Source organism: Bemisia tabaci, chromosome 3 (assembly GCF_918797505.1).
Source record: "Bemisia tabaci chromosome 3, PGI_BMITA_v3".
NCBI classification, from domain to species: Eukaryota; Metazoa; Arthropoda; class Insecta; order Hemiptera; family Aleyrodidae; genus Bemisia; species Bemisia tabaci.
In genome coordinates, this window is record NC_092795.1 from 5,748,436 (window position 1) to 5,773,085 (window position 24,650).

At 40.3% G+C, this 24,650-nt stretch overlaps 1 protein-coding gene across 1 annotated transcript in view; it reads left to right on the forward strand.

The window, feature by feature from the left end:
• Positions 1 to 24,650, forward strand: part of LOC109030778 (UDP-glucuronosyltransferase 2C1) — a 48,094-nt gene that overhangs the window by 17,766 nt on the left and 5,678 nt on the right. The window contains exons 3-5 of the mRNA XM_019041909.2: positions 13,195 to 13,558; positions 14,104 to 14,361; positions 18,199 to 18,441. Of these exons, the coding sequence (XP_018897454.2) occupies positions 13,196 to 13,558; positions 14,104 to 14,361; positions 18,199 to 18,441 (864 nt within the window). The 5' untranslated portion in view covers position 13,195. The remainder of the gene's footprint in view (positions 1 to 13,194; positions 13,559 to 14,103; positions 14,362 to 18,198; positions 18,442 to 24,650) is intronic.

Below are 24,650 nucleotides of genomic sequence, written 5' to 3' on the forward strand. Positions count from 1 at the left end.
GGGGTGTGATCGTTAGTGGTCGGGCTATGAGAATGAATGGGGATATTAAAGCGCCAGTGACATCAGCTGTGACGATCGAGACGCAAAACGGTGACGAGCTTGTCGTCGCGGCGATTAACTCATGAGCCCTGTCCACAATTCTCTTGACATATGTCCACGGCTCACAAGTCAGCGCTCAGTTCCTTTTGACTTGATGTCAAATCCCTTTTTTCATTTTCCCAAAAGGGCCTATATCCACTTTTACATTGATTCTAATGCAGCTTGAACGAGCACACGCCATCTTTCCGCTTGAACGTAGTTCCTTTTAGCATAAGTACTTCCAATTGACAATGAGTAGTTTTCCAATAAACAGATGAAGTATGGCGGGAAGTCTGCAATGTTTCACCGTCGCACAAGTGGATCGAGTCAATTGGAGAGGTCGGACATAAAATGTTTGACTAAAACTCCAAATTTTGATGTTTGTTTCGTCACATTTTGAATACCAAGGGGTGCTTTAAGAATAAAATTTTACGAGAAAACCAATGAAACCACTTTTAGAACCTCACAGTTTTGTATATATGGAGTTATAAGCGTTTAAAGTTTCAAAATCTTGTCCGACCTTTCCGATTGACTCGATTCATGCGTCGGTATATGGAAACTATCACCGAATGACAATTGGAAAATGGTGGAAATTAATCCGATGAGCACATGGGAAGTCAGAAATTTTCTTCACATGAAAAGGAAAAAACGCGAAAGTTTTCAAGAATTGACGTTGAGTAGTTTTCCACTTAAAAAATAAAGCATGACAGGAAGTCTATGACGTCGCAAACCGAAATACGTGGTCTGGTAGTTTCATCGTGGAAATGTCTTGCACAGGGAAGAAAAACTTCTGTTCATAAGCCCGCATCACACGATCAAAATAGAGCTCTCAAAGTGGCACAAAGTCTTTAATTTCTCAACGACTTCGCACGAAATTCCTTGACAATTTCAAGATCTGATTCATGATGTGTCTCGGACAAATCGATTACCTTTGAAGCTCGCGTCAGACCGCTGATCTTTGATAGGCTAACAGTCAAACACAGCAGCAAAAAACACGATATGCAAGTGGAAATTTTACATCGTTGAAATGAACATACGTTCTTTCGTTCAGAAAGCAACGACCCCCAGTGTTATACTGCCGTACTAAGGAAAAACGCCGTATGAACCTTCAGGCGTTGCCAAATTTCTATTAATAAAACACGAATTTCTTGGCAAACTAATGAAAATTTTTCTTTCAAATTTTCAGAGACTTTTGTTCGTATTTTGTTCTAAGGTTCCTGAAAATTTCAAGGAAAAATATTCATAACTTTTCTCAAAAATAGACATTTTATCGAAGGAAGGTTGGCAACCCTCGAATGTTCATACGTTGTTCATCCTTAGCACGGCAGTATAGGTGGATGCGGGTAATGTAAAATAACCGTAAACACGGAGATTTTCGACAGAGCGGAGATCACTGAATCATCAGATTATAACGCAACGTTACTACGTCTATTGTCACATAGAGTATTCCGTAAAAAGCTCAAAATCCAACAGTTTGACCCATTGTGACAAAAATCGCTCTACTGAAGCGTTGCTCTCTTAGACTGTCCTCTTTGTCCATGGACGATCACCTATATCGACGGTGTAAGTCGGCAATCACATAACTCGTTTGTTGCGTCTGAAAATCTCCGCCTCTATGTCATTTTTTTAAAGGAGAACAAATTGTCATCATTCCTTGAAGTTTTTGCAAATTTTCTCCGCACAGGGAAGAAAAATCACGGCAGTTTTAAAGAATTGCCGTTGAGTAGTTTTCCGTTTAAAAAATGAAGTATGATAGGAAGGTTGCGAAGTCGCAAACCAAGTTATGTGACTGCCGACATACACCGTCGATATATTTAAAAAAGCACTGATCGTGTTTCTTTATTTTTGACAAATCTCATAACAATGGAAGAGTTATCATTGCCCAGAAACGCGATTTATTGCACTATTATGCAAGAGCGCGCCTCCTGCCAACGCCTGTAATCGGGAAGCCGGAAGCAGGGGAGTAAATAAACACAGTCTACAGAGCAAAGTGATTTGCTAATTAGTGCGGGCTCTGCTTAAATTAGTAGCATAGAAGAGTCGTTGATTGGTTTCTCCCACTAGACGTACAATGCGGTAACCTATGGGCAATTACGAGTCTTCCACTTGGATGTGTACAAAGTTTTGTAACTATATTAAGCGCCATTGAACAAGCCGATGGCGACTCTAACAGTGTTGGTGATTATTATTAATCGATGACAATTGAATCACTTGGTGCGATAACCTCCGATTTCCACTATATTGTCCCTATTTAGAAGCTCAGTAGTTTGTTTTATTCTATATCACGGATTGGACTTCTAAAGCTAGAATACAAGCTAGACAAAAAATTGAATTTTTTTATTATAGTTTTTCATATGATCAATTATATTTTTATTATATTAATTTCGGTGTTATCAATACCGATTGGTTCAACATGTAAACGTAGCTTCAAAAATCAATCTGAGGGGACGGGTTTTTTGTGATACATTTTTAATTATTTTGAGAAAAAATGACAATGAGAAGTGAAATTGTTAGGAATTTTCTCATTTTCAGCTTTTTCGAATTAAATCCTATATCCTGTTTGGGGTTTTGTTCTATTTGTTTGAGCCAAACGACACATGGAACCACCATCGAATACGATCCATACAAATATTTTGATCAGAGTAGTGGTCTGCCGTGCTAAGGAAAAACGCTTTATGGACATTCGACAGTTGCCAAATTTTCTTCGATAAAATCTTTTTTTTTTTGAAGAAGTTGTGAATATTTTTCCTTGAAATTTTCGACTCTAGGTGAAATTGGGAATAAAATTATCTGAAAAATTGGAGGGAAAATATTCATCAGTTTAGCAGGAAATTCGTGTTTTATCTAAGGAAAGACGCCGTATGAACCGTCGGGCGTTGCCAAATTTTCTTTAATAAAACACAAATTTCCTGATAAACTTATTAATATTTTCCTTCCAATTTTGTAGATAATCTTGTTCGCAATTTCACTTATCGTTCCTGAAAATTTCAAGGAAAAATATTCATAGCTTTTATAAAAAATGAACATTTTATGGAAGGAAATTTGGCAACCCTCGAAAGTTCATACGGCGTTTCTCCTTCGCACGGCGGTGGTACACTGCCCTTTTTTGCTGCAGGATTTTTTCTTGCAGGCCGGGAGAGGAGGGAGTGATTTGCTAGGCACGGGATTGGCGGAAAGTGACGTTAACTGTTGCTCGGGTTAATTACCACTGGGAGGGTTTCCTCCATCCGGCGAATGGTCCCGTGACCGGTAGCGCACGAGGAATAAGTGGACAGTCACAGTGGCTCTTATCCTCCTTAATCGCGGATAACGGTCTGTGACGTCGCGTCGCCGTCGACCCGATGAAAGTTCCCTGTCCCGCCTTAGAAAGTCCGTGTTTACTCGCAATTTTTGTCCGCGTTGCCGCCCGCCCCGCGAAATCCCTTTTCTTCGCCCACGCCTCAACCTGGCTTGCAAAATAAGAGAGAGTACTCGGAGGATAATATGAATCGCAATTCGCAAAAAGGAACTGAGAGCATCCCAATGATGCTAGGATTGTGCTACTTATACAACTTACTACTTACTTACTTTACTACTTACTTTATACTTATTTGTAATAGAATTACTGAACAACACAAGAAACAACAAATCGACGGTGTAAGTCGGCAATCACATAACTCGGTTTGCGACGTCGCAGACTTCCTGTTATACTGTAAACCACTCAACGGCAATTCTTTAAAACTGCGGTGATTTATCTTCTCTGTGTGAAGAAAATTCTGCAAAAACTTGAAGGAATGATGTCAATTTGTTACCCTCTAAAAAATAACATAGAGGCGGAAATTTTCAAACACCGCAAACGAGTTATGTGATTGCCGACTTACACCGTCGAAATAAAACAAATTAAATTTGTAGGGGTAATTTTCGTCTTCAATGTATAGTTTATTGAGAGTATAGATAAACAATTTTTAAATGATCAGTTTATATTTGCTTGGTAAAAAAAATTGCACAATAGAGTATTTTCAGGTGTCTGAAATTTTGTGAATTTCGTGTTTAAAATGATATTACTAGGAAAACGGAGTACGGAGATATCCTTGGTCTTTAAATTGGACATTTATTGGAGAAAATATGATAAAATTACCTAATCTGATAAAATACATGTGTTTAAGTGGAAAATGCCGCCAGATGACGTCTAAAGGCGGCAAATTATCTAACTTTTTAATCAATTTTTCTACAATTTCCCACGTCAGAAAAAAACTATGAAAAAAAATGCAAAATTAGCTTATCAGGCACTCTCAGATGAAGCAATAAAATTTATGTGTGCAAAATCTTCATCTTCGCACCATTAGAATGCTTTTGGTTCCTTTTCGCAAAATGCAATCCATGTGGCATTACGTCCATGATATTTGACTCCATGCGCACCTTTATATCGGTCGGCTGCTCATCACGCCCAAGATTTCCACTCTGCAGGCTGATTGTTGAAATTGATAGACAAAGCGATAGACACAGAACTTAAAGCCTGGAATGCGTTAACCAATAATAGAGAGTGGCACTTCCTTACGTAGGAAAAGGATTGAGATGCAATAACTAGTTTCTCTACGTAGACACTCCGTTATTCGGGTGCTACAACCAACGACAATAGCCGCACGCGAGAAAAACGAAACGCCTTCAATTTTGAAAACGCAACACGCTCATTCGTGGAACACGAATAACTGCATCAAGGCGCTGCAGTCAACTCAGTTTTGTCTTTGTGAAGCGAAAATGCCTCCAAATTTTGAATATGCAACACACTCATCCAATATACTGAAAATATAAACAAAATTTAACTTGATGAAAAAATAAGTTGTAAAATGTATTTAATCGTTTTGATACTTTTCAGTTTTGTTGAAAATCTCGCTAATAATTAGTTTGAAGTCGCTCAGTCAGGGATTTTCGCTATTTTATTTGTGGACGCCATCAGTATCATTCCTCAGAAAAACACGTAACAATAACTACCTATAATTTTACAATTTTCACTGATGCATCAAATCTGATTTTCTTCAAATTTAAAAAGGGCTCGACTTAAAAAGCAAATAAGACACATTTTTTTAATATGAAGCCACTTTTTGTGGCTCATCAAAGGGGACTCGAGTTCACTCCATTACTTCTAACACGAACTGAAAAGATTGGTTCCTTATTTAAAAAGATTTTGTTTCATTTCCCCTCTAAGGATTTTGTTCTATTTCCGATCGATACAAAATTAAAGTTCGTTCAGAAACTATAAACTTTGCAACGGTCTTACATCATTTCACCAAGAATCGCTTCTTTTGCATTTGTGCACAGTTTTCAATACGTGCATCCTTCTTCTGCTTGTCAAAATATTTCCCTTTACCACATGTTCAAGCACTCGAACAGCTCAGTTAATTTTTTTGAGGAGGCGGCGGATCATTACAAATTTTACTCACTTCCAACCCTCCCTTCTAACTTTCAACCCTTCCTACTCACTTCCGAGCCTTCCTAAGAAAACGTGATGATACATCTACTTGGCGACGATCACAGAAGTCAAGCGGCAGACGAAATGTCAAACTGACCTTCCCTAGTTCCCTCTGCGACTCCCACTTGACTAATTAGCGAATTGCCCGGACTCGCTAATCTCAGAAAAGGATGGGAATATCATCATAAATTATTGTGGAGGGGCGCGGGAAATGTCAGGGCACTGGGTGGCAGGTGGGGGCGGAAAAAGATGATCTTGTAGCTACTTTAGCCTGAGAAGGAAATCTGCCCGTTAAAAGCCGAAAAAGTTAAAGAGTATAAACCCGGCTGACGATGAGTTAGTGCTTGTGGCTGTCAGGAGTTGCCAAGCTTAATCAATCCGTGTCTTGTCATCTCTTCGCCGGTCATGGATTCGAAGACAAATTTAACTACTGACATTTTAAACTTAAATAACACCCAGAGAATCCGCAGAATCTACAATCGTTTAATCAACAGAGATTTTTGTCGATCTTTAAGGCCAGTAGAAGGGCTTGGAGGACAAGGCGTATGAGTGCACCCTTTGAAAATATTGTTAAAATATAATAAAAACCAACCAAAATGTGCCTTGAATCATTATTCGAATTTTCTTCAACCATTCATTAATAAATGATCAAACAATTTAATGCGTTATCTTCGCAACAAGTCTTTTCTTAGAAAAATACACCGGAAAAGAATGATGCTGATTCAACATTCTGGAAGTAAAAAAGTGTGGAGAACTCTCAAAACGCAGGCTAACTAACCGCCTCAGCAGTTATTTTTACATCTTGACATTGCTAAAGTAACAGATGTAGCAGTAAATTCAGCAATTTGTGAATTCTTGCACACTTTCTTACATCCAGAATGTTAAATCAGCATCACTTTTTTTTTTCGGTGTAGAAAGTACGAGAAAATTTTGAAGGACTCCCGCTGAATTTTTCCGAGAAATTTTCAAGACGCTTACCTGGCAACCTGGAATCGGACGGGGACACTTAATTTTAATTACAACGCCTCAGGTCAAACCTCGTCAACATTAAGTCCCTTGTCACAAGCATAATTAATTTTTCAAACAAGGCCCGGGGTGACCCACCCCCTCCCGCGATCGGCCCCCCTCATTTCCGCTCCTTTCCCCTTTTTTTCCGCTCGTTTTTTGTTTCGAGTTTTCCCTATTGACAGACCGTCGGAGAAAATTCGCCAACTCTTCAACTTCCGTCGACATCTCCTTTAATTAAGCGCCCCGTCCATTGTGTCAACAGAACATGTGACGCGTATCCACCAACTTCAGCTAAAGTGGTGCATAATTGAGACACTCTCCAGGTTTCAGGGCTATGTCTCAGATTCAGCAAAGATTCGAAAAGGGTAAACTCCATTCCAAGCTGCATATGATTCTTTTTTTAGGTACAACTGGATTACATTTTGCAACGGGGAGACACTATTTCTGGCTCATTTTAGAAGCAACGTACATGCCGTTGGTTTCCCTATGCAGATATGTGCTTTTGTGAGAGAGCCAGAGGTAGTGGTTCCTTCTTGCAAAATATAATTCAACTTATCCAAGGGCGTATTCTAGCGATGTCGCGAAGAGGGTGCGTTTGTCGTGGAAACGTGCGTGAAATGATGAGAATCCTAAGAGAGAACGCCGTATGAACCTTCAGGCATCGACAAATTTCCTTTGATAAAATAACTCAAATTTCCTAGTGAATTTAAGAATACGTGTCCTCCAATCTCCTCGTTAATTTCTTGAAAGTTGAAAACCTTGAGCTCCTGAAAATTTCAAGGAAAAATATTCAGAACTCTCTTAAAAAATAATAATTTTACCGGAGGAAATTTGAAAACTCTCGAAAGTTCATGCGGCGTTTTTCCTTAGAACGGCAGGATTGAGAACGATATTGTGGAAAATATCAAAATCATTGCGACTGGTTTCGTATGATATGTGCGGAGGATGGCAGAAGGTCGGTTGTCCGAATGGGTGTTTGATTGGGTACCTCCCGAAAGAGGGCGGCGTGAACGTCCAGTCAAAGGTTGGCGCCAGAAGGTGGAGGAAGAGATCAGGAGGTGTCGCCTGCCTGATGATCTGTGACTACTGAGATTATTCAAAATTAAGGTGATTTTCCCATTGTAAAATTTTGCGAGAAACACGATGGTGTGTTGAACATTGTAAGAAAGGGATAGGATGAGGCCGATAATGCTATGCGCTTGATACCAATGAGAAAAGCATGACAAAATTGCTGCAAGCAACTATTACTGCCCAAAAGCCACTTTTATTGCCCATTGAAATATTGAAGGCGAATTGTCGAAACAAGGCAGAAACAATGTGAGTGAAGTGTTAAACCGCTGCACCTATGAATAAACCGAGTGAACCTGGCCGGAATGCTGTTAGCAACTATTACTGCTCTCAAGTCGCTCACATTGCCTTCCGGGACTTTGAAGGCGAACTGATCGGAACGAGTGAGAAACAATGTGAGTGGAGTATTAAGCCGCTGTGGCTATGAATAAACCAAGAGAACGTGGCCAAATTGCTGCGAGGAACAACTCCCGATTTCAAACCACCCATTTTGCCTAACGAGATATTGAAGGCGAATTGGTTTGATCGAGTGAGAAACAGGTGAATGGAATATATATGTATGAATTCACACATGACACGAATAAAACAGGGTTCGCGAATCATGATCACCTCCCAACTTTCTCGATTCCAGCCCACCCCTGTCTGAGGGGACGTTTTTTATGGTCGTTCGTTAAACAGCTCCCTATTTCCTCCAGAAACTCCGTGTGGTTTATATTGCGACTAAGGGAAGTTCAAGAAATTCCATAATCTAGCATTATGAAAATAACAATTTCTTCTAACCTCAAAGTAAAATTGAGCAATATAACTCAGAAAGTGAATCTTTGCAAGCGATTACAATGATATGCGATTGGAAAAATTACAAAATATGGAAGTAAAAAATTCTTTGATCTTGACAACCTTTAAAGAGTATATTCGAACTGGCCTTAACATTTACCAAACTCACGATAGATTTTCCATCGTATTTGAATTTTATGGGATGACAGATCATTGTATATAATCCGTACCAAGGGCCCATTCTTAAAACTTTAATGCTGAATTTTACTCTATGATTGCTAAAGTTGTCATACGAGGTCTGTTAGATTAGAAACCGGATTTTGGTCACAACTAACCCACAATGCGTCCAAATTAGGTTTTCTTGAGCTCTCCTGATAGCTGAAAATATACTTAAGAACGCTACGTTCACAGATTTTGTTTATTTTGATCAGTGTTTATTCTGTGTCATCTTGAATACGACTAAGTCAGATGCGTTTTGCGATTTTCATCATGCGATCACTGATAGAGCAAAGATTCAACATTAAATTTTGTTTTAAACTCGGTATACCTTGTACCGAAACTTTTGGTATATGCTAAGTAAAGTTTACTATGATCATTGTATGAGATGTTTCTACTGTTTTGAATGGGTCAAACGATTCAAAACTGGCCAGGAGTTCGTCAAAGATGAGGAGCATGGGAATCGACCCTTAACGGCAACTGACATTTGTCACGTGGAAGAAGTGCGGGCAAAAGTGCTCGAAAATGGTCGTTCCGAGCTTGTCGAACAGAGTAATATTTCTGAAGGCTCTGTACATACAATTTTCATAGAATATGTAGACTCGCATCGAGTTTCAGGTACACTTGCCCCTTGATTGTTGTCCGTTGAACGAAAATCCAACCAAATGCCAATTTTCCTTTAGCTGCTTGAACGTTCTAACAATGATCCTACATTTTTGGATAGGATAATTTTCGGTGACAATACTTTAGTGTACGGCTACGATATGGAGACGAAACTCCAATCGTACTTGTGGGTTGAAAAATGTAGTGCAAGACCGAAAAAAGAGAGACAAATTCGGTCAAACATAAAAATCGCAAAACACCCTTGAGGTTTGCCTTACTTCAAGCCACATACCAACGAAGCTAATTGGGATTTTTCAAATTTGTGAACGTAGCGTTCTTAAGTATATTTTAAGCTATCAGGAGAGCTCAAGAAAACCTAATTTGGTCGCATTGTGGGCTAGTTATGACCAAAATCCGGTTTCTAATCTAACAGACCTCGTATTTAGGGTGCTATGTGAGGGATTTGATCTCTTTGGACCTCCTATAGTAAACCAAATAGAATCCCTCAGGAAATGGGAAAGAACGTTAATAAATACGCTATAAGTCGTTATAAAGAATATTAATTTTCCAGTGGGCGGCCACGCATTTTCACTCAGCGCGGCGACAAAACCTCAAAAATAGCGATACAAGCATTAGTCATTTCAAACGATGAGTGAAGAAAAGTCGGCTCATGGATGCCGAAAACGGGTAGGAAGATTACACAGCAGTTTGAATGTTTTTCGTAATCTTTGATTAGTCCATTTGCGAATCCCTTTCCTCCAGTGGCGTGGCGTGAATGATCGATTATCGATATTTCTCCATTTGAAGCTATTGTAAAGAATCGATATTCAAGGTCTTCGCTACGAACACCCTGTTTATCGATCCTTTTCCATAGGTTTGAATGGCAGATCAATCGATGTATCACAAAGCAGGCCACGCCACTGCTTTCCTCCGCTCCGTCTCTCATTCGGTTTGTTCCCTGACGTGCCACTAATTCCCCGGTCCATTCCTCTTTACAATTTTTGTAATTAAGAATTTCCAGGTTTCTAAAATTTGATGAATTTTGTGTTTAAGTGGAAAATACTGAGTGAAATGGACACAAAAGTACCCTTGGTTCATCAACTGAACGTTCATTGTCGGAGCAATGGAAAAATGATCTACTCTGCTAAAACACGATTGTTTAATTGTTTAAATGGGAAATGCTGCCAGATGACGTCACTAGGCGATGCATTTTCTAACATTTTTAAATCTGTTTTTATACTATTTCCTACATCAGAAAAAATTATGAAAAATACTGTGAAATCACCTCTTGATGAAGCAATAAAAATTTGCGTGCGAAATCTCCATCAGTAAAAGTGTAATATGGATTGCATTTTGCAAAAAGGAACCAGAAGCATTGTCATGTCGCTAAGATTGTGCGACTTCACCCTTTGCAATAAAAGTACTGTAATCATGCAAAAATCTGAAACGCACGTGGTAATATTTGTCCTAAATTTAAAGTTTTTATGGTGTAAAGTAGAAAATGTTTATGGATGACCAGGTTTTTCTTCCAAGACAAAAGGAGTTGCAAAATCTTAGCAACATCGCAATGCTTTTGGTCTCTTTTTGCAAAATGCAGTCCATATTCATTCCCGTTTGTGACACTGTGGAAGTTTCAATTGCGGGAGCCAATCAGAGACGGATTCCTCATGTCTTTACTCTCAGTGTAAAGAGACTGAATTGAAAGTTTATGCCTACGGCGGCAACGCGTCCGACAACTCGGCAGCTTTTTAAAAATTCTAGTGACGCCGGAGGGTAGCATAACACTCGGAAAACTCATCACACGGATTTATATCTCGCCGGGATCGTCGCATAAAGGGGACTAATTAATGGCGAATTATTTCCCTCGTTAGAGCCCACCTCCATGCGACGTTCTACAATAGCGCAGACGTTCCGTTGCGCCATTTCATTTTCGCCGCCGGGGCGCCCCCCCCTCCCCCCTCGCTCGTCAAGTGCACTTTTCTCGACGTCCCTATAAAAACATATCGCGCCACCGATTTCCCCTCCCCCCCCCCACTGCCCCAGACGTCCTTCCCGAGGAATACTAAGCGGCGGAACGAACGTTCACCGCTAAGCCCATCCAATTTTCGGTCTAAATGGAAAAGAGGACCTTTATTCGTCGTTCTTGGAACGAAAGAACATAACCTCGTTTCAACGTTGCCCGTCCAGCATTAGTATTTTTACGCAAAGCACTTTTTACTGAAGATTTCATATATTTTTCCCAGTATCTTATAAAAAAAAAATCAGTAAAAATCGCGCAAATAGTGCCTTAATTCGTCGTTCCTCTGGCGATAAAACCTAACTCCATTCCAGCGTTGCCAAATTTCTTCTTGATTAACGCGAAAATTTTTCTTATTACTGAAAATTTCATAAATTTATCCAGGTTTTATTGTAAAAAATCTGTTCATTTTTATAGCATTGTAAGAGGTTATGCCATTTTCATATTTTGGATCAATTCAATATACTGAAGAGTTTCTATAGTGACGTCACCATCAACAGTGGCTATGACCGAGAACTTTGGTGCTCAATATGAACCGAAGTTCAGTCCTTACGGCCGAAGTTTTCTCTCTGTGCACGGCTTTTTTTCTGACATGCGGCAAAACCCCACTCTTGCATTTCCAGGAGAAAGGCGAGTCTCTTAGCGAAGCGCGGAAAAGTGCACGGATTGATTAAAAAATCAGACACGCGCCGTGATAGCAGAGACTCTAATCAGGAATAATAAGGAACGGACAAGAATAGAGAGGAACAATTTGCTAATGATAAATGGAAAGGAGTGTGCCGAGAGGAACTCCCTATTTCGATAATTGAAAGGAGCTCGACTTTTACAAACGTGCGAGAAATATGATAAAATAAGAACTGGAATACGATCTCGATGTTTGGAGGCGTGCAAAACTGACGCCATGTTGCCGCTTCGAGGGAACTTCCTCTGTCTCATATTTCCGAAGAGGCACCTGAAGGCGAGACTGCCCCGAATGTGAAACATGGAACATGAACATGTCATGAAACATTTTTCAGAGCCAGTGGTGTGACTGGTGTGCCTACGTAGGAGAGAGAGAGTGTTGATACATTGATTCTTTCACTACAGAAAAAATGTGCTGTTTTCATAGATGCCCCTCTGATTACAATACCGCCGTGGAGCGCCTTCAATCCCCAGTGATACTTCACAATTTGCCACACAGTTAGTTTAGTTACCTATTCGACTGGAACCTAAATCGGAACACTGATGGGTGCACGCACACGTGGATGCACAAACTGCATTCAAAAATGCAAGGGGAAAAATGTTCTCTTTTATTTTCAGGTCAAATAATCAGTTCGATCTGAGTTTGTATCGCTCAAGTCCTTGTTAATCTATTCATCATCGGAGGCTTGCTTTAAGTGATCGTGAATTGCATGCAACGAATATTTATTTCGCATCCCCCCACAAGAAGGTACTAAATCCAAAAAATCTCCTCAAATAAAATAGTATGAACATTTTTGAGCCACTATGTGACAACCCTTTAAAGAGGACACTACTTGCAGAAGTAAAATAATGATCAAACTCTGAGGTAATAATGAACGTATTTCTGCCAAACGGAGCTTTGTGCATTGAGACATAAGCCCCGAGACCCGTAATAATATATGCATAACAGGGCTCACGTCATAATGCACATAGTTCCGTTAGACAGAAATACGTCCTAATGAGAGTTGCTCACACCTGAAAGGAAATCAGATCTCTTCCTTAGTGTAATAGGTTTTGAATATTTCTTTTGTTGAATCTGCCAAGTGACGCAATATGAGTGATTTTTCTTAAAAACTGTAGAATATTGAACGTAGGAAGTTATGGTTTGGACAGATCTTAATATTTTTAACTAATCTACAAGAATCAAGCATCAAAACACGATTCTGTGATCAGCGCAACCGAACCATTCAAATTATGCGGCTCTTGTTTTCCCTTTAGCCTTTTCCTCCACGTATTATGAATATTTTTGCGTTTGGTGCAGAATGGATCTGTCAAGCGTGCGATGGGTGAAGGCGGTGGCACTGCTCTCCTGGGTTGGGAGCCTGGAGAGCGCCAACATCCTCATGGTCACCATGGGCGGCACCCGGAGCCACAAGATCCCGTTCCTGGCCCTGGGGCAAGGGCTCGTCCTCCGCAACCACTCGGTGACGCTCGTCAACGCCTTCCCGGAAAACTCGGAGAGCCCGGACCAGACCCGGAGCCGCCCCCACCCCCGCGTCCGGGAAATCACCCCGTACGGCCTCGTCATGTACGTCCGCAACTTCACCGACTGGGACCTCGTCGGTGCTCGCATCCGTGGCGAGGACCCTGTACCGCTTCTCGATGCCATCAGATATGGATACCAGGTAATCTTCAAAAGGTCAATCAACTTGTCTATCAGTGGCGTGGCGTGCTTTGCGATATATCTGTCGAAGGCAATTAGTCAAATCAGGCATTTGCCTGGATCGGTAGTCAAATTTTGACAGTTTACGGAATTCTCTAAATTTATGGCCAGGAGTTCCAGGGTTATAAATATTTTGCGAAGAATAACTCTTCAAATCCATGGACTCTCCTTATTTCTTTTTCTCCTAATTTCGCAATCAAGAATATCCTGACAATCCTGAGAGTATTTTGAACATCTTCCTAAAATATTGCCGGTTTACACGGTTGAGGTCAGCTTTTTACAGCAACAAGTTTCTTTTTTTTTTTATATTATAGGCATTTGCAGTTGTGCTTTTTAGTATCTCAAACGGAAGGATAATTTAAACATTTTGCTTGAATATTTCTGATTTACAAATTTGGAATCAGTTTTTTTTTTCGTTCTTTATTTTTAAATCTGTCTGGTTTTCACTCCTTTCTCTTATCTTAGAATCGATCATTTACATCGTTGACTTCCTTCTTTTCATTTCAGGCGTGTAAAGCTATGCTCTCCGACACACAGACGCAGCACCTGCTCCACACGAGGCGAAAATTCGAGTTGCTGATAATCGACGGGGCCTATCCAGAGTGCGCTCTTGGACTGGCCCACCACCTCAAGGTCCCTTTCATGTATATCAATACAGTTGGATTCTATACGCAGTCCCTTTCCGTCGCCGGCAACCCTACTCCCTACGCGGTTACCCCGTTCTTTGCTTACCCGCTGTCCGACTCCATGAGCCTCGTCCAAAGGGTGCGTTAGAGTTAGTATCTTCTTTTTAGCAATAAGAGACTAATAATTATTCTAGATCATCTTAGAAATAGCTTATTTGCCATTCGATTCCATATGCAAGATGGTAATTTTGTGCATGACCTAGAGGTGGCAATGCCTTATGCCGCAATCACACGCTGAATGTGGGAGCTGACTGTGGCTGGAATGTGGAAGTCATCGGCCCGATGCCTGAATTTTGCGCGTGACGCGCAAAATTCAGCGACGATTCTCAGCAACCATCGGACTAATGTTGAATTTGTCTGAACTATTTGAGTATAGATTTGATACACATCTGAATGAAAATAACTCGAATTTGCGAAGTTTCAGCCGTTGGGCGATGACTGTTGACTTCCACATTCAGCTGCTAAATTCAGCGTGTAATTGCGGCATTATTTAAAAATAAGATCCATTCAGTCATCAGACTCGCCTGAGGCAGCATTAGATGAACAATGACGCCTACATGCAACTATTCGTGCTTAACGGACGCCCGTGTTGCACATGCCAAAATTGAAGGCGTTTTAGAGCTTTCTGAAAGCCGTGGCTCCTTTTACTCAAAATCTGATCCAACTATCCGCAAATCAAGTCCTGATTTGCGCAGAGTACCCATACAGGGAGAATATTCGGAGTCTATTGATGTGTCTGTGTTGCTCCTTGATGCACAAAAAAGAAAAGGAAAGAAAAGTGAAAAGAAAAAGAAGGAGAAAAATTGTTTTAAGCGACTAGCAACTGTGGAAGAATGGTATTCACCAAATATCAAAAAATCTCGTTACCAGATATAGATGAGAACACTTTTCAGGCATGCGATAGGTAACCTTAAATGTATTTTGGGCCTCCAAATCCGAAAACAACATTTGTTTTTTCTTATCACACACCAATCGGCTAGAAAATCGCCCAGAAATTCATCGAAAAATCTTTTAATAGAGTAAAATCTTCATTTTTCGGAAAATGAGAAGTATAGGGAAAAAACTGAGGTCATTTGGGGAATCAGCGCTAAAAGTTACATAAAAATTAACCATCACAAGCGCAGGGTTTTTATAGGTGCAGACCTACCGCACGGTTTATGTCTTTTTGTTATATCCTTTATTCGCTCCCAACTCCCCAATGTGGAAATCACTCAAATGTTTCATGCACCTATATATTGGTTTTGTACCGATGGTTGGCTTATGATACCGATATTAATACCGCAAGAACTTTTATTCTATATTTTTCTCAGATGAAAAAACAAGATTTCTCATAAAAACTGTCGACTATAACGCATTTTTAATAAAATTCAGCTTCTACGTGAAAAATTACCGTAGTAAACAAATGTCCCTGCATCATATGATGTTAGAAAGTCACATGGTAACCTTATTTCCGCTCCGTCCTATCCTTCGATCCATTGTGCGGCGTGCTGCCGGCGCTTAACGCGCACTGGCGCCTGCAAACCTAACAGGGATACTTCACGCATTGCGCAATGCGTGAGGTATCCCTGTTAGGTTTGTAGGCGCCAATGCGCCAGTCAACCTCGCCCGCCGCGCCGCGGCATTTCAAGCAACTATTTTGCAACAAGGGTGTTGCTTAGTATCATACGAAATTGAAGAATGACAGGCATCCTTTAAGAGTACGGCGCTTTCCTTGCAAAATAAATCGAGATACTGCGACACAAAAAGTGAGCGGTAGTCCAAAAACTCACTAAGTCCTGGCATTCGTATTTAATAACGTTTAGTGGTAACAAATACTGTATCTGTAACCACATTCCACATTCGCCACAAAACCAATATATACGTGCATGAGAAATTTGAGTAATTTCCACATTGAGGAGTTGGGAGCGAATAAGGGATAAAACAAAAAGACATAAACCGTCGTTTCGTCAAATTTTATCGTCGTTCCCTTCACGAACGAACGTCCGTGTCCATTCAATCCATTTCAATTTTGCAAAATTTCTCCCTCGCAAAATGCATATTAACCAGGATAATCTTAGGAATTTCTAACTGGAGAATTTTGGGGATTTGAGACTGAAAATTTCATTAAACTATCTTTAGATTTAATGCAAAAATCAGAACAATTTTGGATACAAATCGTAAAGGTACATTTTCGTAAAACAAACTAGTTGTTTGAGTCAGTTGGGTAACCTTGGAATCGAGTTACGTTTCTTCGTTCGAGAGACACTGATATAAATGTAAAATTGCCGTTACGGCATTTCACATACAATACCGATTACCAGCATGCAAGTTTACTTCATTTATCAGCCGAGGCCATAATAACACCAACATTTGCGTCATCAAAAGTTCTGCGGAGAACTTACCTTGAAAAGAGAACTTTTATCAGATTGCTTTCCGGGGAAGTTGTTTTATCCTGAATATGTAGAATCTGCGTCTCCCTCAGTATGGTCCGTTGCTGGAGGGTGTGTGGCACTATTGCGCACTGGGGAAGAAACTCAGCTATGCACCGCAAACTGAGCAGCCAAAGGGAATGAAACCAGCTTTTTTCTTGGAAAATATTAATGAGTCTCATGCAATGTCAATTTAAGAAAAAAAACCCTGTTAGTTTGAGAGCGACTGACGCGTTCGTCGCAGAAAAATACAATGAAGAATTTGCGCACGCAAAAATTGTATTACTTTATCTGAGAGTGCTTGGTGAGCTAAGTTCACAGTATTTTTCATATTTTTTTTTCCTCTTGCAAAATGCGCAAATGTCATAATCAAATCACTCATCAGCAAATTTTAATCTTTTTAGGTTTGCCAAAGGTTCAGCAACAGATTCTGGGTAGATCTGTAGCGCTGATTCTGAAAATGACCTCCAAATCGCTAAATTACTTCGTTTTTCTGCGGAAAAATCGGCATTTTCCCTAAAAATTGAGCTTTTCCAGAGTGAGCTCAATGTTTATGAAAAAACTGCACGTCTCTACTAAGTTCATCCGGTGGCTTTAAGTCGGACAGTATGGGGATACGAATCTCTTATATGTCTAATGGTATCATTCCCATGACTCAGTCGGACAGTATGGGGATACGAATCTCTTATATGTCTAATGGTATCATTCCCATGACTCAATTTTTGCCGCTGAAACTGGAAATGAGGACAGCTTTTACCAGTAAAAGTTGATTCTGTAAAACGGAGTCCATTCTTAGAATCAACGCTGCAAAATTACCCAGAACTACTTTTCGGCGAAATTTTTGGCGATGGAAAAACGCCGTATGAACATTCGGATGTTGTCAAATTCCCTCTGATAAAAAATTCGTTTTGGAATAGAGTTAAGCATAATTTTTCTTGAAATTTTTAGATATTTTAGATTGATTTGTAAAAATAAATTGTCTGAAAATTTGAAGAAAAATATTTACACTTTTCCAATAAAATGGATTTTAAAGGCTTGTACGGCGTTCTTCCTTAATACGGCAGTGTTCTGCTGTGACTAGGGAAAACGTCGTGTATGAACATTCAAGATTTGAAAAATTTCCTCTGATGAAATGTGTATTTTTTAGGAGAGTAATGAATATTTGGATGCATTCTGCCAAACAGAACTATGTGCACTGAGACATGAGCCCTGAGACCCATAAGAATATATTCATAACAGGGCTCACGTCACGATGCACATTGTTCCGTTTGGCAGAAATACGTCCATTTTATTTTAAAATTTTCAGATAATTTAGATTTTATTACAAAGGAAATTCTCTGAAAAATTTAACGGATATGCTATTTACGAGTTTTCCTGAAAATTCGTAATCACTCTAAGGGAATTTGGCAACTAAAGAAGGTTCATTCGGCGTTCTTCCTTAGCACGACAGTGATGACCATCGTATTTTTTCCGGCTATAAAGACGTTTTCTTCTATATTTTTGAGCAGGTGCACAATGCGGCGCTGCACGTGGCGTGCGGGATGCTGCACTGGATCATGGTCCGATGGTTCTTGAACGGAGTGCTCCGGACTCACATCCACCCGGGGACCCCGTCCGCCTACGAGATCTCCAAGAACGTGAGCTTCATCCTCCAGAACGGGCACTCGTCCATGACCTACCCGCGCCCTTACCTCCCCAATGTCGCCGAGGTCGCATGCATCCACTGCCGACCTTCAAAACCCTTGCCGAAGGTAGGTCACGACAAATCACCCCCGTCGCTCCTCAGACCTATACTCCCGTGCCAAGGAAGACCGAGAAAAAAAACACAGTTATTATACCGTTAGAGCGGTAGTAATGTCACACGGGATTCTGCGGTAGTAGAACCGTTGATTTTGATTCTTGTAACGATGAGCACGGCGATATGACCGTGTTCACCGTAATATTACTGTGGGAACTGACATACTATTAGGAGCATGGTTATGCTACTGTGCTTATCAATAATATTATCAAAATCCACGGTTCTACTACCGTGAAATCCCGTGTGACATTATTACCGTGGTAACCGTCGAATAACCGTGTTTTTTTTTCTCTCTGCTGGAGAGGCAACTCTCGGATATTCATGAATATCCGAGAGTTGCCTTTCCCTTGATAAAAATGCATTTTTGACGACATGCATGCATATTTTTCCTTGGAATTTTCTGATATTTTAGATTTAATTGCCTACAAAATTGTCTGAAACTTTTAGGACAAAAATATTCAGTTTTCCTGAAAGATTCGATTTTTATTTAACAAAACTTGGTAACGTCTGAGGACTCATACGGTGTTCTTCCTTAGCACGGCAATATAGGCGTATCTCGATTTCCGATTGAGTCCTAAAATGCATGAATTCGTATTTCAAAAAGGGCTCTCGAGGAAATTGAGGTACGTCTTTACGTCAGAGGAGCGACGATAATGGTACAAAGTTTCCTATACAATATACACATGTAGTAATATAATTTCGATTAATAACCAGTCGACCTTTTCAATATAACAATGGTACACGTGTCGCAGGCAATCCGAAATCGCCAGAAATTTTTAAGTGGCTGAAGCGCTAAACTCGTCAAAAAGCAATAATTCTCATCGATATAGTAAAGATTTCATTGATATAGGACGTCAAAATCGGGAACCCGGTGTGAAGCGCCTTCAGGATCCGTTGAGACTTTCCGCTTTGCCAGGAGGTTGCTTTAGCTGCCTATCGTAACCATAACCAACCAATGGCACTGACTCCACCACACGCTTTCACAAACGCACTGCATTTTACGATTAGGAACTACAATATCTTGCTCATGTTGGAAACAGTATATGCCCTTTAAGTGTCCCTGCATCATATGATGATAGATAGTCACATGTTAACCTTATTTCCGCTGCGTCCTATCCTGCGGCGTGCTGCCGGCGCTTAACGCGCACTAGCGCCTACAAACCTAACAGGGATACTTCACGCATTGCGCAATGCGTGAAGTATCCCTGTTAGGTTTGTAGGCGCTAATGCGCCGGTCGCCTCGTCCGCCGTGCCGCGTGCCGCGGCATTTCAAGCGACAATTTCGGACCGAGGTGTTGCACAGTATCATACGAAATTGAAGGCGCTCCAACTTATTGAGAGTGACAGGCATAGTTTAAGAGTATGGAGCTTTCTTTGGAAAATAAATCGAGATACTGTGACACAAAAAGTGAGCGGTAGTCCATAAACTCAGTAAGTCCTAGCATTCGTATTTAATAACGTTTAGTGGTAACAAATGCTGTATCTGTAACCACAAACGCACTTCATTTTACGATTAGGAACTACAATATCTTGCTCATGTTGGAAACAGCATATGCCCTTTAAGTATCCCTATGCAGATAAGACCTTTTTTGCATGAGACTGAAATTGTATAGTTCCTGATTGCAAAATTTAGTGTACCTGCTGTTAAACGTTGTGAATTTTTAGCTAGATCAGGACTCATTATGATTATTCGATGATGGTTTACCTTGTTTTCCTAATTTGTATTTTTTTAGCGTAGGTAAGTGCTAAACTATGATCATTTTGGCTTCCATGCCATCTTCAGGTACGTTGAGAGTAGAGGTCTGAGCGCAATCGTGATCGCGGTCAACATTTTTAAAACGACACAAAAACTGCACTATACTATACTTTGAAGGGTCTCAGTGCATTCGAGAGTTGCTAAATTTCCTCCAATAAAATGTTAATTTTTAGGGAAAGTTATGGATATTTTCTCTCAAAATTTTCAGATAATTAAATTCTGATTGCGATTAAAATCTCCTGAAAAATTGGATAAAAATTATTCACAGATTTCCCTGAAAATGTTTGTTTTATTCAGCGAAATTTGGCAACGCGTGAAGGTTCTTACGTTGTTTTTTCTTAGCACGACAGCAGTGTTACCCAGTGTAACACACTGGAACCTTTCAAAGTATAGTATCTCGCACTGAAAAAAAAAATCTCGGTGTATTTACTAAGAAAGGGGTAAAATTACCAAGAATTCAGGGTTCTATTTGATCCCAATTTTTTCTTGGTAAAATTACCATTTATGGAATTGGTAATTTTACCGAGAAATCTCGGTAAAATTATTGAACTTTCACGGTAATTTTACTGGACCTTGGTAAAAACACCAATATTTTTTATCGACTGTGGTAGAATTACCGAGAAAAAATGGCAAAGTTACCGGGAATTGATTACCAATAAAAGTGGTATTCTTACCTGAAAAAAAACCAGTAAAAATACCGGTTTTTAGGTAAGCTTACCAGTCTGTCTTGGTAAAATTACCGATAACTGGTAAAAAAAGTGAAATGGTAAAGGTACCAACGGGCTTTGGTAAAAACGCCGAGAATTTTTTTTCAGTGCGCTACCTGAAAATGTTACCATGGCCGGAATTCTTGGACTTGGCAACTCGGTTGAGTCTTCAACTCGAAGAAGACTACTCGTGTAGCTCTCGTGGTCATCTGCTCGGGGAGTCCGGTCGCTTCGGCGCGGCGCGACCGCACTGACGAGAGTACTCAGGACCGCGGCACTCGCCACTCGCATTCGCCACTCGCACTCGCCACTCGCCGCGTGCAATGCGCTTCACTTTATGTAATGGCTCGCGTGGACACATCTCGAAGCGTAACAGTCGCAGCCTCCCAAATTGGTCCACTTCCAGCACGCAACCAACACTTCCAACAGCTTCACCTTCCCGCGTTGCCGCCCTTACTCCAAGCAAAAAAGAACTTCGCTTTATACTGCCGTGATATACACTGGTAAAAAAAAACCTCTTGGTTCAAGAGTGCAGTTTCTTGTCGCCGGATTTAAGAGTCTGGACTCTTGTTTCAATGCAAAATCCGCTTGAATCAATGCAAAATCCGCTTGAAGGAAGCTAACAAGAGTTAAAGACTCTTAAATCCGGCGACAAGAAACTGCACTCTTAAGTCAATGCAATGCGGCATTGGTCCAAGAGGTTTTTTTTTTTTACCAGTGAGCGAAGAGAGCAGTAAGTCTCGAATTTTCGAAATCGAGTTTCCTTCAAAATTCGTCTTATCTATTGGATGAAATTGCTGAAATAGCAAAAACAGAAGAATTCATCTTATTCTCAAGAAAACGAGACATAAGAAAGCCGCAAGTGCCCAAAAAATGACGTGGTTTCAGACAAGACAGCAGTACGTGTCAATATCCCTCTTGAGAGCTAATAAAAACAGTGCTTTCAAGTAAAGTGCCGCCCTTTTTTGCCAATTTCTAACCGGAAAGAAAGTGCCCTGCTGAACTAATGTACACCTGTTTCTCTCGATGAAACACAGAGATTGCGAATTGTAGGTGGCTAGCGCATTGGACCAATGAGGATACAAGTGCAAAGAAAATCGAACCACAAAATACCACACAGTTAGGTTACTTTATACTCCACTTCTCATGTTGACACAAACTATCAGCTACACTGTTAAACATCAATGATTTATCGGTATTTGGAGTGTAGCCGAGTGCTAGAAATAATGTAAAATTTTCTTTAAAAAACTTACATTTTATTAACAAACTTAGACCAAATTTTACATTATTTCTAGCACTTGGCTACACTCCAAATACCAAAATATTCAGTGCCACTACCTTTCAGATATTGTGTTACAATGTTCGCTGATTTTGATCAATGATTTACTCCAAGTTATTAGCCGGCGTGAAAAAAAATCCAGCGCGAATATCGCGCCGCACTCTGAATGAATAGATCAGAGCATGAATATCACCACCGTCGGACGAATTAGTTGAGCTCCCTCAAGTAGCATGTATTTAGGTACTCCTGATACTAGCATCGAATAGCAAAGTGGTTGCGCATTCGTTTCTCACATCAGCCACTCGGGTTCTAATTCATGCTGAGACAGTTCCGTTTGACATTTGCCTGTTAGATTTTCACTCCCAGCATAGCGCGACTTTCGCGCCGAACTTATTTTGCGCCGGACCCATGCACTTAGAGTAACAGGTGGTCAAAATAGCAACTGAAAATCAGTAAGCGTGAATTTCGCGCCGGGCTTTTTAACAGTGACTTTTTCTTACTGTGCGGCAGTTGCAGCACGTAAAATCAGTATTCGTGTTCTACCTAAGAAATTAGTTAATGCGCATTCAATCTTAATTTTTCACTGATAACATCGGAGGAGAAAAGTTCATGCAGATCGTTTTAGCTATTCGCTATTCTATAATATCAGCTTACGAAGAGCAATTCTGTGACTAGCCACGCAAATGACCCATGCATTTGTTTTTTAGATCAATTTTGAGCTCTTTTTTCAGTGAAAAACGAACATTATGCAGCGTGAAACAAGGTAGAATTCGATCGGGAAACCGAAATCGGATCGAAAAAAGGAATGTAATCACGTCCACTCACCGTTTGTGCTTATCACTCCCAAGAATGGAACCAGGTCCCTTCTTTTGTTTGTTTTAATTCAAGCGATTAGGAAACCAATTTTAGGAGGCAGGAGGTAGGAGCAGGCTCAGCTTCCAACATTCATCCAATTGAGATAAATGAAATTTTCAGTGGAGGGATTAAGATTACTTATTTTATTCCTGTGAAGCGAATGAGACAAACCCTGCTTAACTGGTGGGCTGTGGGAAAAGAATCCCTTCGATCCAATCCTCTTTCGATGCTCCAGCTTGAAAATTTTGTCGAGGGGAATGCCCTCCCTCGCTCAGCCAAGTTAACTTCTCGAGAAGGCTTGAACCACGCTCGTATGTCTTAAGGTGAATCATAGGTCCCGGATTCTGGTGTAGTGAAAATGGCATGCGATATACTGCATCAATTAAGTAAAAGATCAGGGCAGATTTTGAACTTTCAACGCATAAGAGGACGATAGACCCTATGAGCTTGAGCTTACAGAATCATTCTCAACCTACAAAAATTGTAAAATACAGAAATATGAAGGCAGTATTCTATTTGGCAAACAAGCTCACATTTCAACAGAGGTCGAATTCTGAACCGAATGCAAGGTTTTTTCGAAAAAAAAATTCTGCTTTCATTTCTGTGAATTTGCCAATTTTTTGCTCCGAATGATTCTTGAAGGCTTCAGCCATCGTTTATCTTGGTCTAAAAATTCATGATCTGTTGAGATCATTGACTTACTGGATTCGATACAATGTATTGCAAGCCAGCTCAACCGCACCAAAATCCAAGACGAATCGCCTCAAAGTGATACCTTAGCATTTTGAGTAGCATTTTGATGGCCTATCACTCGGTGCATAATCCTGAGAATTCATCATGTACCTGAAAAAGAACTGAAAGTCACACTAAGCTGGAGTACCCTTTGCCTGTACAACTATACACCTTTAAGTGAAAAAAAATGTGCTGATGTCACTCTTCAACAGACTTGTTCACGACCAAAAATTTTGGGGTATTTCGAATATACTTCACTGTGGAGTATTCATTGCACCAAAATAATTCAATTGCTTTGAATGCGGAGTGGAATTTAATCTTCGTGTGGAGTTTTGTTCTGCTCTTATAAAGCGAAACATGTATGCGTTTCCGTAATATCAATTTGCAGGAATCTATAAACGACCCACAATGCAGTCATTTCGAAGAATACCATTTCCGTATCATACGAAACCTAAATATTAGCGTGCACAGTTCCCAAGACCGAAAAAATTGCAGTTCGAAAGAGCAGAGAAGACGTTTCCAATCAAACCTCACGAGCGCGTGATTACCTGCTCAGTTTTGACTATGAACCATCCTTCAGTTGCATCGACAGATGTTCCTCTAGCGTGATTATGATTACCCCACGTAACAATCATTTAACATATGGCAAATTGATAACCGATACATGGAATATCGTCGATGTCGCAAGCTGCGTCGTGTCGATTTCCCAATCGACCCTTCGAAAATGCATCGTCATTTGGACGTATCTCTGTCAAACAAAACTATGTGCATCAATACATGAGCCCTGAGACCCGTAAGAATATATGCGTAACAGGGCTCACGTCATAATGCAC